Source organism: Stegostoma tigrinum, chromosome 5, assembly GCF_030684315.1.
Source record: "Stegostoma tigrinum isolate sSteTig4 chromosome 5, sSteTig4.hap1, whole genome shotgun sequence".
Classification (NCBI taxonomy): Eukaryota; Metazoa; Chordata; class Chondrichthyes; order Orectolobiformes; family Stegostomatidae; genus Stegostoma; species Stegostoma tigrinum.
In genome coordinates this window covers 2,678,885-2,691,522 of record NC_081358.1, presented here as the reverse complement: position 1 = coordinate 2,691,522, position 12,638 = coordinate 2,678,885, and the positions used below count along the sequence as shown (strand labels likewise).

The following is a 12,638-nucleotide window of genomic DNA, read 5'->3' as shown; positions in this document are numbered from 1 at the left end:
AGAATCCAAGATAACAAAGTGTGGAGCTGGATGAACACAGCAGGCCATGCAGCATCATAGGCACACAAAAGTTGATGTTTCGGGCCTAGACCCTTCATCCTAATTGAATGTAGACTGTCGTCCATTTGGGATGATCTGGTTCCGTAGGCAGGTGCTGAGGAAGGTGATGTGGCTGTAGTACCTGGTGTGCTTCACGACATGGTCGAGCAGTTTCAAGGCCGAAGAGACCACAAGGGAGTTGCAGTGGGAGAGAGATCCCCTGAGGTTGGCGCGGAGGGAGGAGGGTAACTTCTTCAGGTTAGGCATCCTGGAAGAGGCTTCGCAGTGAGGTTAAATTTGTGATCAGAGATAATGGGAACTGCAGATGTTGGAGAATCCAAGATAACAAAGTATGGGGCTGGATGAATACAGCAGGCCAAGCAACATCTTGGGAGCACAAAAGGTGACGTTTCGGGCCTAGACCCTTCATCCTGAATGCAGATGAAGGGTCTAGGCCCGAAACGTCAACTTTTGTGCTCCTAAGATGCTGCTTGGCCTGCTGTGTTCATCCAGCTCCACACTTTGTTATCTTGTGTTTATGCTATGCTCTATCTGCAGGGGTACTGAGATGTTGTGCAACTTGGTGACTTTAACTTTTTCCATCAAGTGTCCAGTATGTTGTCAGCCCTATTGGATCGTCCACCCCCATCGATGATGCAGCGGCAGTCTCTGGCCATAAACACTTGTCAGGACCTTGTCAGCAGTAATGGGAGCAGCTGCAGGACAGCTAACCACTCAGTCTTTACTCGCGGGGCACACACATTAATTTGCCTCGGGGGGGCATTTCTTTACATAATATTTGCAATGAGGATGCATCTGCCCACCACCTCCTTAACCTAAGAGATGGTGTCGTCGCGTCCTTGCAGCAGAATACCTAGAATAGAGGAATGACAATCGTTTCCCCCCAACCAAATTGATGGCTCATGGGCCCATAAGTTTGACCATTTCCAATAGCTGCTGAGGTGTGGTTGGCTGCATCCCTGCAGAAATAGGAAGTCTGCTTTGACATTGGCTAGGTAAGCCAATGTGGAGACACATCACTTAGTAGATTTAATGCTATGCACATTAGTGCTGGCAAATTAAAAAATGACTTTTAGATCCAATGTATGTTCATCTGCAGTTCTCTTATTGGGGGTGTCCCTGCATCCCCATGGTGTGGGCGAACTGTTAGGACACTTTCCACACTAAGGTAGCCATCTTGTCCCTCCTTTTGGTGAGGGTGTGGAGTGCAGGAATTGCCCTGATCTGGTGTTGCTGGGGCAAGGATGAGACCAGGAAAGTTCAGTTCTGAGTCCAGCTCTGCTCCTTATTTGGAGCATAGCTGCTCCCGGTTACCTGGTGCAGTGTGGTGGGCACCCCCTGTTTCCCGAGGGCTGGAAGTTAAGTTTCATTGACCCCTTCATAACATCCAGTGTCCCTGCAGAGGGTCACTTTGCAGTCTGCTGCCGTCTTCTCTGACTTCCTTCGGTTCAACATGCTCTAGGCTACCCCATGTATGGCAGGTAGCCTCAGCTCCCTCCGATCACAAATGTGGAGGGTGGGTGCAGGATGTTCCAGCTACGTCCACCTTCAGGGTCACCATGACTTGCCGCTTGCTGATCCAGATTCCGAAGGGCTCCATTGTATTGGTGCTGCTTCCTTCCAGCTGTATGTAATGACCCAGCTCTTCTGTGCAGGGAGAATAAACAATGGTGCCCCAGACAGGACTGAGGGAGGGGACTCTCACCTCCTTTCACCTCAAGTGCCTTCAATAGATGTTCACATTGCGCATTCTCCTGAAGCTAATGTTGAAGTAGCCCCTGCTTTGGAAATCCTGCAGACAGAAGATATCTGCTGCTAGAATCTGCAATAATCCAGGAGGACTATTTTCACAAAGAAGGTCTAGTTGACTGGTGACCCTTCCTCCACCTCTTAGCAGTCACCCTGACTGTATTGCCGAGCCCCTGGTCTAGGGTGTGGGCACTAGCAGAGGCCTTTGCTGTGGTTGACTAGTCACTGAATTGACATTAGGCTGAAGCCAGTGTAGAGAGCCACCAACTGTAACTCAGTTCAACCGACGATTGTCTAAGTTCTGCTTACAATCACGATGCAGCAATATTCTCAAGATCTTCTCATGAAGGCTTTCAGCTCAGATTCATCCTGGGAGAACCACCTTCTGAATCATGATATTGCCCCTGTCAGACAATTAAGTCCGTTGTATGACAGGAAGAGGCATTTTTAATGTTAATGGCCTATTTCAATTGGCAGATTGGAAACTCACTAAGCTAACTGTGGCTTTACCTAACCTTTCGACTTTTCATTTGAGGTGATGAACTAACTGAACGACCATTAGCATGCATTTTGGCATAATCAATCTTGAAGGTTTCCTTTGTTGAGTGTTAGCTGGAAACAAGTAGTTCATCTGTGAGTCCTGTGTGTCAGCTTTAGCTGACTGTCTACACGATGTAGGTGGCTCATAAACTTCTGGAAATAATGGTATTAAAATGTGAGGCTGGATGAACACAGCAGGTCAAGCAGCGTCTCAGGAGCACAAAAGCTGACGTTTTGGGCCTAGACCCTTCATCAGAGAGGGGGATGGGAAGAGGGAACTGGAATAAATAGGGAGAGAGGGGGAGGCGGACCGAAGATGGAGAGTAAAGAAGATAGGTGGAGAGAGTATAGGTGGGGAGGTAGGGAGGGGATAGGTCAGTCCAGGGAAGATGGACAGGTCAAGGAGGTGGGATGAGGTTAGTAGGTAGGTGGGGGTGCGGCTTGGGGTGGGAGGAAGGGATGGGTGAGAGGAAGAACCGGTTAAGGAGGCAGAGACAGGTTGGACTGGTTTTGGGATGCAGTGGGTGGAGGGGAAGAGCTGGGCTGGTTGTGTGGTGCAGTGGGGGGAGGGGATGAACTGGGCTGGTTTAGGGATGCAGTAGGGGAAGGGGAGATTTTGAAACTGGTGAAGTCCACATTGATACCATTAGGCTGCAGGGTTCCCAGGCGGAATATGAGTTGCTGTTCCTGCAACCTTCGGGTGGCATCATTGTGGCAGTGCAGGAGGCCCATGATGGACATGTCATCAAGAGAATGGGAGGGGGAGTGGAAATGGTTTGCGACTGGGAGGTGCAGTTGTTTGTTGCGAACTGAGCGGAGGTGTTCTGCAAAGCGGTCTCCAAGCCTCCGCTTGGTTTCCCCAATGTAGAGGAAGCCACACCGGGTACAGTGGATGCAGTATACCACATTGGCAGATGTGCAGGTGAACCTCTGCTTAATGTGGAATGTTATCTTAGGGCCTGGGATAGGGGTGAGGGAGGTGGTGTGGGGGCAAGTGTAGCATTTCCTGCGGTTGCAGGGGAAGGTGCCGGGTGTGGTTGGGTTGGAGGGCAGTGTGGAGTGAACAAGGGAGTCACGGAGAGAGTGGTCTCTCCGGAAAGCAGACAGGGGTGGGGATGGAAAAATGTCTTGGGTGGTGGGGTCGGATTGTAAATAGCGGAAGTGTCGGAGGATGATGCGTTGTATCCGGAGGTTGGTAGGGTGGTGTGTGAAAACGAGGGGGATCCTCTTTGGGCGGTTGTGGCAGGGGCGGGGTGTGAGGGATGTGTTGCGGGAAATACGGGAGACGCGGTCAATGGCGTTCTCGATCACTGTGGGGGGAAAATTGCGGTCCTTGAAGAACTTGGACATCTGGGATGTGCGGGAGTGGAATGTCTTATCGTGGGAGCAGATGCGGCGGAGGCGGAGGAATTGGGAATAGGGGATGGAATTTTTGCAGGAGGGTGGGTGGGAGGTGGTGTATTCTAGGTAGATGTGGGAGTCGGTGGGCTTGAAATGGACGTCAGTTACAAGCTGGTTGCCTGAGATGGAGACTGAGAGGTCCAGGAAGGTGAGGGATGTGCTGGAGATGGCCCAGGTGAACTGAAGGTTGGGGTGGAAGGTGTTGGTGAAGTGGATGAACTGTTCGAGCTCCTCTGGGGAGCAAGAGGTGGCGCCGATACAGTCATCAATGTAACGGAGGAAGAGGTGGAGTTTGGGGCCTGTGTAGGTGCGGAAGAGGGACTGTTCCACGTAACCTACAAAGAGGCAGGCATAGCTGGGGCCCATGAGGGTGCCCGTGGCCACCCCCTTTGTCTGTAGGATGTGGGAGAGACCACTCTCTCCGTGACTCCCTTGTTCGCTCCACACTGCCCTCCAACCCCACCACACCCGGCACCTTCCCCTGCAACCACAGGAAATGCTACACTTGCCCCCACACCTCCTCCCTCACCCCTATCCCAGGCCCCAAGATGACATTCCACATTAAGCAGAGGTTCACCTGCACATCTGCCAATGTAATATACTGCATCCACTGTACCCGGTGTGGCTTCCTCTACATTGGGGAAACCAAGCGGAGGCTTGGAGACCGCTTTGCAGAACACCTCCGCTCAGTTCGCAACAAACAACTGCACCTCCCAGTCGCAAACCATTTCCACTCCCCCTCCCATTCTTTAGATGACATGTCCATCATGGGCCTCCTGCAGTGCCACAATGATGCCACCCGAAGGTTGCAGGAACAGCAACTCATATTCCGCCTGGGAACGCTGCAGCCTAATGGTATCAATGTGGACTTCACCAGTTTCAAAATCTCCCCTTCCCCAACTGCATCCCTAAACCAGCCCAGATCGTCCCCTCCCCCCACTGCAACACACAACCAGCCCAGCTCTTCCCCCCCACCCACTGCATCCCAAAACCAGTCCAACCTGTCTCTGCCTCCCTAACCGGTTCTTCCTCTCTCCCATCCCTTCCTCCCACCCCAAGCCGCACCTCCATCTCCTACCTACTAAGCTCATCCCACCTCCTTGACCTGTCCGTCTTCCCTGGACTGACCTATCCCCTCCCTACCTCCCCACCTATACTCTCTCCACCTATCTTCTTTACTCTCCATCTTCGGTCCGCCTCCCCCTCTGTCCCTATTTATTCCAGAACCCTCGCCCCATCCCCCTCTCTGATGAAGGGTCTAGCCCGAAACGTCAGCTTTTGTGCTCCTGAGATGCTGCTGGGCCTGCTGTGTTCATCCAGCCTCACATTTTATTATCTTGGAATTCTCCAGCATCTGCAGTTCCCATTATCTCTGGAAATAATGGTATGTTCAGTCTTGACCAGTTTATAAATTTAGCAAATTTGTCAATTTTTGTAAGAAGTAAAACTTAAATATGAAAAGGTAGAGAGGTTACAGTTTTGTTTAGGATTTAAATTCATGCTGCCTGGCCATTACAACAGGATTGAGTTCCGATCTTCACACAATGAACTTCCACGGTTAAATTTCTGTAATAACTCAAAATCAAAATGCTGGAGATGCTGGAAATCTGAAATGAAAACCAAATGCTGAAAATATCAGACAGTATCTGTTGCAAGTTAACATTTCAGGTCGGTGACTCTTCATAAGAACTGAGGAAAGAAGTAAATTAGTCTACTTCAGTTCAACAAAAGTTTCAGCTTGCAGAAAGATACAAATGTCCTTTAAGGAGAGAGAGTTCTGATCCTGGCTCACAAAGCATACCTCAAAATCATCTTGCTTGGAATTTAATTGATTGTAACTGTCGAGAAATCAGGACCAAAATCATTTTGTCCTATTGCCAAAGGTTGACAATGTTAGCATTGCAAAACTCAATTGAGAGAGGTTATATATCATGAACAATATACTGTTTGGAAGTAAGCTTAAAAATATAGTTGCAGAATATAAAGCTTCACATAAGCATTTGTTAACAAAGTTTAAAAATAATGTCGTCTTACAGGTGTTCCTCGAATTGTACGGTGTACTTTTAGTTTGCCACTGAACTTAATTTGTCAACCAATACAACCATCTAAGAATGCTGTTCACAAAATAACAATTGATACTAACCAGCCACCTGTGAGTCTCTCGACAATTTTTCCAGGTAAGTGCCCTACAACCAATGATATTTTCAGAAATGCAGCATTAGCCAGATTGACCTTAGCCAGCAGTAATCTGAAATGCATTTTTGTAGCACTGCTAATTTTCTACTAGGAGCATCCTCCATGCTATCTTCCTTATTCTGCTGAAGAGCAAGACATTTTTTCAATGTGATCTAATGGTTTCTAGTGCCATTTTTCAGATATGATCCTGATCCATGACACCTTCACTTGGTGTCACAGCTGAGTTTGGCCTTATCCTCGCAGAGACTTTGGCTCTTATGTATATAGTGTCATCCTGCCCCTAGAGACAGGTAATATTTTGGGATTTCACTGATTCAGTGAATCGCCACAATTGCGGCACTAGGTTTTAAATAGTCGCATTAAAGATGAACAAAATCAATGCAGGTACTTGTATTCTAAATTGAATGTCATAATTTCACTTTTGATCTATGTTCATTAGATTTATGCCTCAAATCTCTCAAGTCAGATAATTGCCAAAATTTGGAAATTTAACCTCTCCATCTGAGTACTCTGTTAAAGATTCAAATACAAGTTGACATTTCCTTTCCATTTGTTTTTGGCAAGGTTATCCCTTCAAATCCCTTATAACCATTCTAATATTCTAGACATCTCTAATTTCATAACTTTACTGGTTCTAAATTTCAATTATTGAGCTTTGCGTCTGAACTCACTCTTTCTACAGCTTGCTATGCCAGAAACTTTACTCACGGTTAGAGTCCTTCGTGTACAAAAAAATTAACTATTTTTGTCAACATAGGTAATTGCAACCACATTGCACTGAAAGAAATTCCTTTATTCTTATTCTAAACAATCCAACTAAACTACCTGAACAGAGAATTATGTCTAAGAACCTGCTCACCCCTGTAATTAAGAGATAACAGGGTGTAGAGCTGAATGAACACAGCAGGCCAAGCAGCATCAGAGGAGCAGGAAAGCAGACATTTCTGGCCTCGACCCTTCTTCAGAAAATTGAAGAAGGATCTAGGCCCAAAACGTCAGCTTTCCTGCTGCCCTGCTGTATTCATCTAGCTCTACATCTTGTTATCTCAGATTTTCCAGCATCTGTAGTTCCTACTATCTCTCTCACCCCTGAAATTAGTTTCTTCATCCTCCTTTCAAATGTTCATCTGTCAGGAACCTGGACATGTGGTCATTTAGTGGCACCGAGCTATTATTTGTAAACAGAAATCAGAACCAAGTTGTTAAATAGCTTTTTTTTGCCCAAAATCAAATAGGTTGTCACAATAGCAGCTTTAAAATAATTGTTTTTTGAGGATCCTGGGGTGCTTCACAGTTTCATTATAAAACAAAATTTAATCTCTCTCCCACTGCATCTCTCTTGTCCACCTATCTTCTCCTCTATCCATCTTCGGTCCGCCTCCCCCTCTCTCCCTATTTATTCCAGTTTCCTCTCCCCATCCCCTTCTCTGATGAAGGGACTAGGCCCGAAACGTCAGCTTTTGTGCTCCTGAGATGCTGCTTGGCCTGCTGTGTTCATTCGGCCTCACACTTTGTTATCGCTTAACATTCCACAATCTGTATTTTGCTTTTATATAAAATTTGACACTAATCCACATGGAGAGTGAAATTGGGTCAGATGACCAAATGTTTGGTTATAAGTATATACTTTAAAGAGCACCTTGAAGGAATAATGAGAGGTGCAGAGGAATTTCAAAATTTTAAGTTTGGAAGCTAAAGGCATGGTCATTCATGGTGTAGTGTTAAAATCAGGGATTCTTAAGAGCTGAGACAAATATTTCACCCAATGTGGAGAGCTAGAGGAAATCAGAGGATGGAAAGGGACGAAGCCATGGAGAGATTTGAAACCAACAATAAGGTGTTCAGGAAAACTGAAAAAATTGGAATGATTTTTTAAAAAATTGAGCCCATTGTCAGACTAGGAGCAATCAATCAGCAAGCTTAGGTATAACTGGTGAACTGGGTATTATAGAAATAACGACATGGACAGCACAGCTTTGGATTACTTCAGACTCAAGAGAGTATCCTGTAAGGTTACTGACCAGTAATCTTACTTTGTCTCATTAAATTGGTATTGAGCCTAACTGCAGCATCCTTATTGCTGAGACTAGTGAACTCAGCGCATAATTAAACCTGAAAATTACCAGAGCAGTGGCTGAACTACTTAAGCTTCTCCATTGGAACGTACAAAGCTCAATGATTGTAATTGTTATCATGTGTCTAAAATATAGTGTAATATCCAGGCCAGCATGTATTTTTCCTGAAAACCACAAACTAATTTTATATTCAAAGCTGGACACAAATGGCTTGGAAAAAAATGGCCATCTGACAGTAACTTAATTTATTTTCTGACCTGGAACTACTCCCCGATCTTATGAGGGAATTAAAATTCCAAACTGATCAGAATCAATCCCCCTTATTGAAACCAATCAAGGGGGTACTAGCAGATTGAATGGGACATTAAGACATAAAGACACTGTCTCAAAGTATGAAATATTAACCCACAACACAGGACATTATCATCAACATGAACACAACCTCATTAGTTGGAAAAGACTTTGATCCTGTGAAAATCACAAGGTGAGACTGCCTTTTCTGTTTGCAGAATCATTGGCAGGCAAATCCGCCAAAGCCATTGAACTATCATTAGGAAGTGTGTGAATCACTTTTGGAATGAGGTTACAAGGCGGTAGGCAGCCAAAGTATGTGACTTGTTCCACTTTCAGTTCATGTGAGAACCAATCTCCAAGAAATTCAACTTGAAAAAACCTCAAAGCATGCTGAGAATCTTTTGCTTTACATGATCCCCAATTCTAATGTAAAGCGTCAAACCCTTCAAAGAAACTACAAGCCTGCTATGTGGGTGTCTGGATATCATTAATCTGGGTTTGGGATAATTATCATGTCAATGTACATTGTCTTCACCTGATCTGATCTTCATGTGTGTATATTAGAATTAATATGAATTATTGTGTTTAATGTGAGGGGTTGTGAGACTAAATAAATCTTTATTTTCAAAACTTTCAAAATGTGCTACTGAATTATTGTTTAATCAAGGTACAAAATCAATGGAGAAAAAGATGCACCTCTTCATACTAAACATACTGAACACAAAGAGTAAAAGAACACATAAGCTTCATCTGTGACAGTAGAATTGCATTTTATACCCCATCAGCTATGCTTTTATAAATGGTCCCCAAAAACATTTTCTTAAATTATGCAAAACAAAACATTTTGTATTGTCACAGAATATTTTAAGATTTGATTTTTAAATTTGTAGCAATCAATTAAAACAATGTATAACCTAAAATCTTCACCAAGATTAGCTTGATCAATAATTTCATTTTGTACATTTTATCATGATTTACTGTGGTTATTAACCAGTTATAATTAAAATTATGTTCATTTTTCTTTTTATGAAAAAAGATTTTCTTGGAGAATCAGATGATGAGCAGACAAACGTTTTAGGATTTAAATTACTCTCAGGGGCAACAATTACACTTCTAGCCTCAAAGACATCAAGTGAGTACTATCATCTGTGATTATCCCCATTAACTATCTTCAGATTAACTAATCACCACTGCTCATGGCATGCAACATATTAATTGGGACAGAATATATATGATTTCAAGAATTGTAGCTACTGCTTTGGACCTACTTTCTATTTTCTGCTTCTCCCCTTTTCCTCTTTAAGCAGGAACATGCAATGTCATACTGGATGATTACAGGATAATGTTGGCTGCTTATAAGCCCTGTTGCAATAATTTTTGTACATAGTTATCTGATAGGCATAGTTTTACCACGGGAAAAAATATCTGGTTTCAATTGGAAATGCTTTCTTAAAGTTTGAATTAATTTCTTCCTTTAAGCCAAAAGATATTGAGATCTTCTGGGGTCGCTTACTGACCTATAGAACATAGAAAAGTATAGCACAGTACAGGCCCTTCGACCCATGATGTTGTGCCGTGGAATAATCCTAATCCAAAAATAAAATAACCTAACCTACATTCCCCTCAATTCACTGCTCTCCATGTGCATGTCCAGCAGTCGCTTAAATGTCACTAATGACTCCGCTTCCACGACTACCACTGGTAAACTATTCCATGCGCTCACAACTCTCTGGGTGAAGAACCTCCCTCTGACGTCTCCTCTATACCTTCCTCCTAACACCTTAAAACTATGACCCCTCATGGCAGTCAATCCTGCCCTGGAGAAAAGTCTCTGGCTATCGACTCTATCCATGCCTCTCATTACCTTGTACACCTCGATCAGGTCACCTCTCTTCCTCCTTCTCTCCAGAGAGAACAATCCGAGCTCAGTCAACCTCTCCTCGTAAGACAAGTCCTCCAGTCCAGACAGCATCCTGGTAAACCTCCTTTGCACCCTCTCCAAAGCGTCCACATCCTTCCTGTAATAGGGCGACCAGAACTGGACAAAATATTCCGAGTGTGGTCTCACCAGGGTTTTGTAGAGCTGCAGCATAACCTTGCGGCTCTTAAACTCGATCCCCTTGTTAATGAAAGCCAAAACACTATATGCTTTCTTAACAACCTTATCCACCTGGGTGGCAACTTTGAGGGAGCTATGCACTTGAACACCAAGATCCCGCTGTTCCTCCACACTGCCGAGAGTCCTGCCTTTAGTCCTATATTCAGCATTTAAGTTTGACCTTCCAAAATGCATCACCTCGCATTTATCGAGGTTGAACTCTATCTGCCATTTCTCAGCCCGGCTCTGCATTCTGTCAATGTCTCGCTGAAGCCTGCAATAGCCCTCGATACGATCAATGGCACCTCCAACCTTTGTGTCATCAGCAAACATACTAATCCACCCCTCAACCTCCTCATCCAAGTCAATTATAAAAAACTACAAAGAGAGGAGGCCCAAGAACAGAGCCCTGTGGGACACCACTCAGCACTGACCTCCAGGCAGAATACTTACCATCTACAACCACTCTCTGCCTCCTGTCAGCCAACCAATTCTGAATCCAGACAGCCAAATCACCCTGTATCCCATACCTCCTGACTTTATGAATGAGCCTGCCGTGGGGAACCTTATGCTGAAGCTGTACAAAACTCTGGTGCAGCCGCACTTGGAGTATTGTGTACAGCTCTGGTCACCGCATTATAAGAAGGATGTGGAAGCTTTGGAAAGGGTGCAGAGGAGATTTACTAGGATGTTGCCTGTTATGGAGGGAAGGTCTTATGAGGAAAGGCTGAGTGACTTGAGGCTGTTTTCATTAGAGAGAAGAAGGTTGAGAGGTGACTTAATTGAAACATATAAAATAATCAGAGGGTTAGATAGGGTGGATAGGGAGAACCTTTTTCCTAGGATGGTGACGGCAAGCACGAGGGGGCATAGCTTTAAATTGAGGGGTGAAAGATATAGGACAGATGTCAGAGGTAGTTTCTTTACTTAGAGAGTAGTAAGGGAATGGAACGCTTTGCCTGCAACGGTAGTAGATTCGCCAACTTTAAGTACATTTAAGTCGTCATTGGACAAGCATATGGACGTCCATGGAATAGTGTAGGTTAGATGGGCTTGAGATCGTAATGACAGGTCGGCACAACATTGAGGGCCGAAGGGCCTGTACTGTGCTGTAATGTTCTAAATGCCTTGCTGAAGTCCGTGTACACCACATCCACTGCTCGACCCTCGTCAACCTGTCTCATGACTTCCTCAAAGAACTCAATAAGATTTGTAAGGCATGACCTTCCCCTCATAAAGCCATACTGACTCCCTTTAATCATGCTATGCTTTTCCAAATAGTCATAAATCCTATCCCTCAGAATTCTTTCCAAAACCTTGCTGACCACAGACGTAAGACTGACTGGTCTGTAATTTCCAGGGATTTCCCTATACCCTATCTTGAAAAGAGGAACAACATTTGCCTCTCTCCAGTCTTCCGGTACGACTCCCGTGGAGAGTGAGGAAGCAAAGATCTTCGCCAGCAACTTAGCAACCTCCTTTCTCGCTTCCCGGAGCAATGTAGGATAAATCTGATCTGGCCCTGGGGACTTATCAATCTAAATGTTTGCCAAAATTTCCAGCACATCAACTTCCTCAATCTTGATCTGTTCAAGCCTGGTTTCCTGCTCCTCAAAGTTCTCATTCACAACAAGGTCCCTTTCCTTAGTGAAAACCGAAGCAAAAAACTCATTTAGGGCTTCCCCTATCTGCTCAGACTCCACGCACAAGTTCCCTACGCTATCCCTGATCGGCCCTACCTTCTCCCTGATCATTCTCTTATTCCTCACGCATGAGTAAAATGCCTTTGGGTTCTCCCTAATCCTTCCTGCCAAGCCTTTTTCGTGCCCCCTCCTGGCCCACCTCAGTCCACTTTTGAGCTCCTTCCGAGCAAGCCTGTAATCCTCTAAAGCTGTGCTAGACCCTTGCTTCCTCCACCTTACGTACGCTGCCTTTTTCTTTTTGACAAGGCTCTTTAACCTTATCCCTTCTTACCTGTCTCAGAGGAACAAATTTATACATCACTCGCAACAACTGCTCCTTAAACAGCCTCCACATGTCTGCTGTGCCCTTTCTGTGGAACAACTGCTCCTAATCTGTACTTCCCAATTCCTCTCTAATAGCGTCATAGTTTCCTTTACCCCAGTTAAATATCTTCCCCTGGTAACTGCTCCTTTCCCTCTCCATGTTTATGGTAAATGTGAGGCTGTTGTGGTCACTGTCGCCAAAGTGTTCTCCCACCACGA

The 12,638-nt window shown here is 44.9% G+C and overlaps 1 protein-coding gene across 10 annotated transcripts in view; it reads left to right on the top strand.

The window, feature by feature from the left end:
* bbs9 (Bardet-Biedl syndrome 9) overlaps positions 1-12,638 on the top strand; it is a 519,061-nt gene that overhangs the window by 128,989 nt on the left and 377,434 nt on the right. For all 10 annotated transcript variants that reach the window (XM_048530080.1, XM_048530078.1, XM_048530076.1 and 7 more), the window contains 2 exons: positions 5,787-5,927; positions 9,352-9,447. In XM_048530080.1, coding sequence (XP_048386037.1) covers positions 5,787-5,927; positions 9,352-9,447 — 237 coding nt within the window. The remainder of the gene's footprint in view (positions 1-5,786; positions 5,928-9,351; positions 9,448-12,638) is intronic.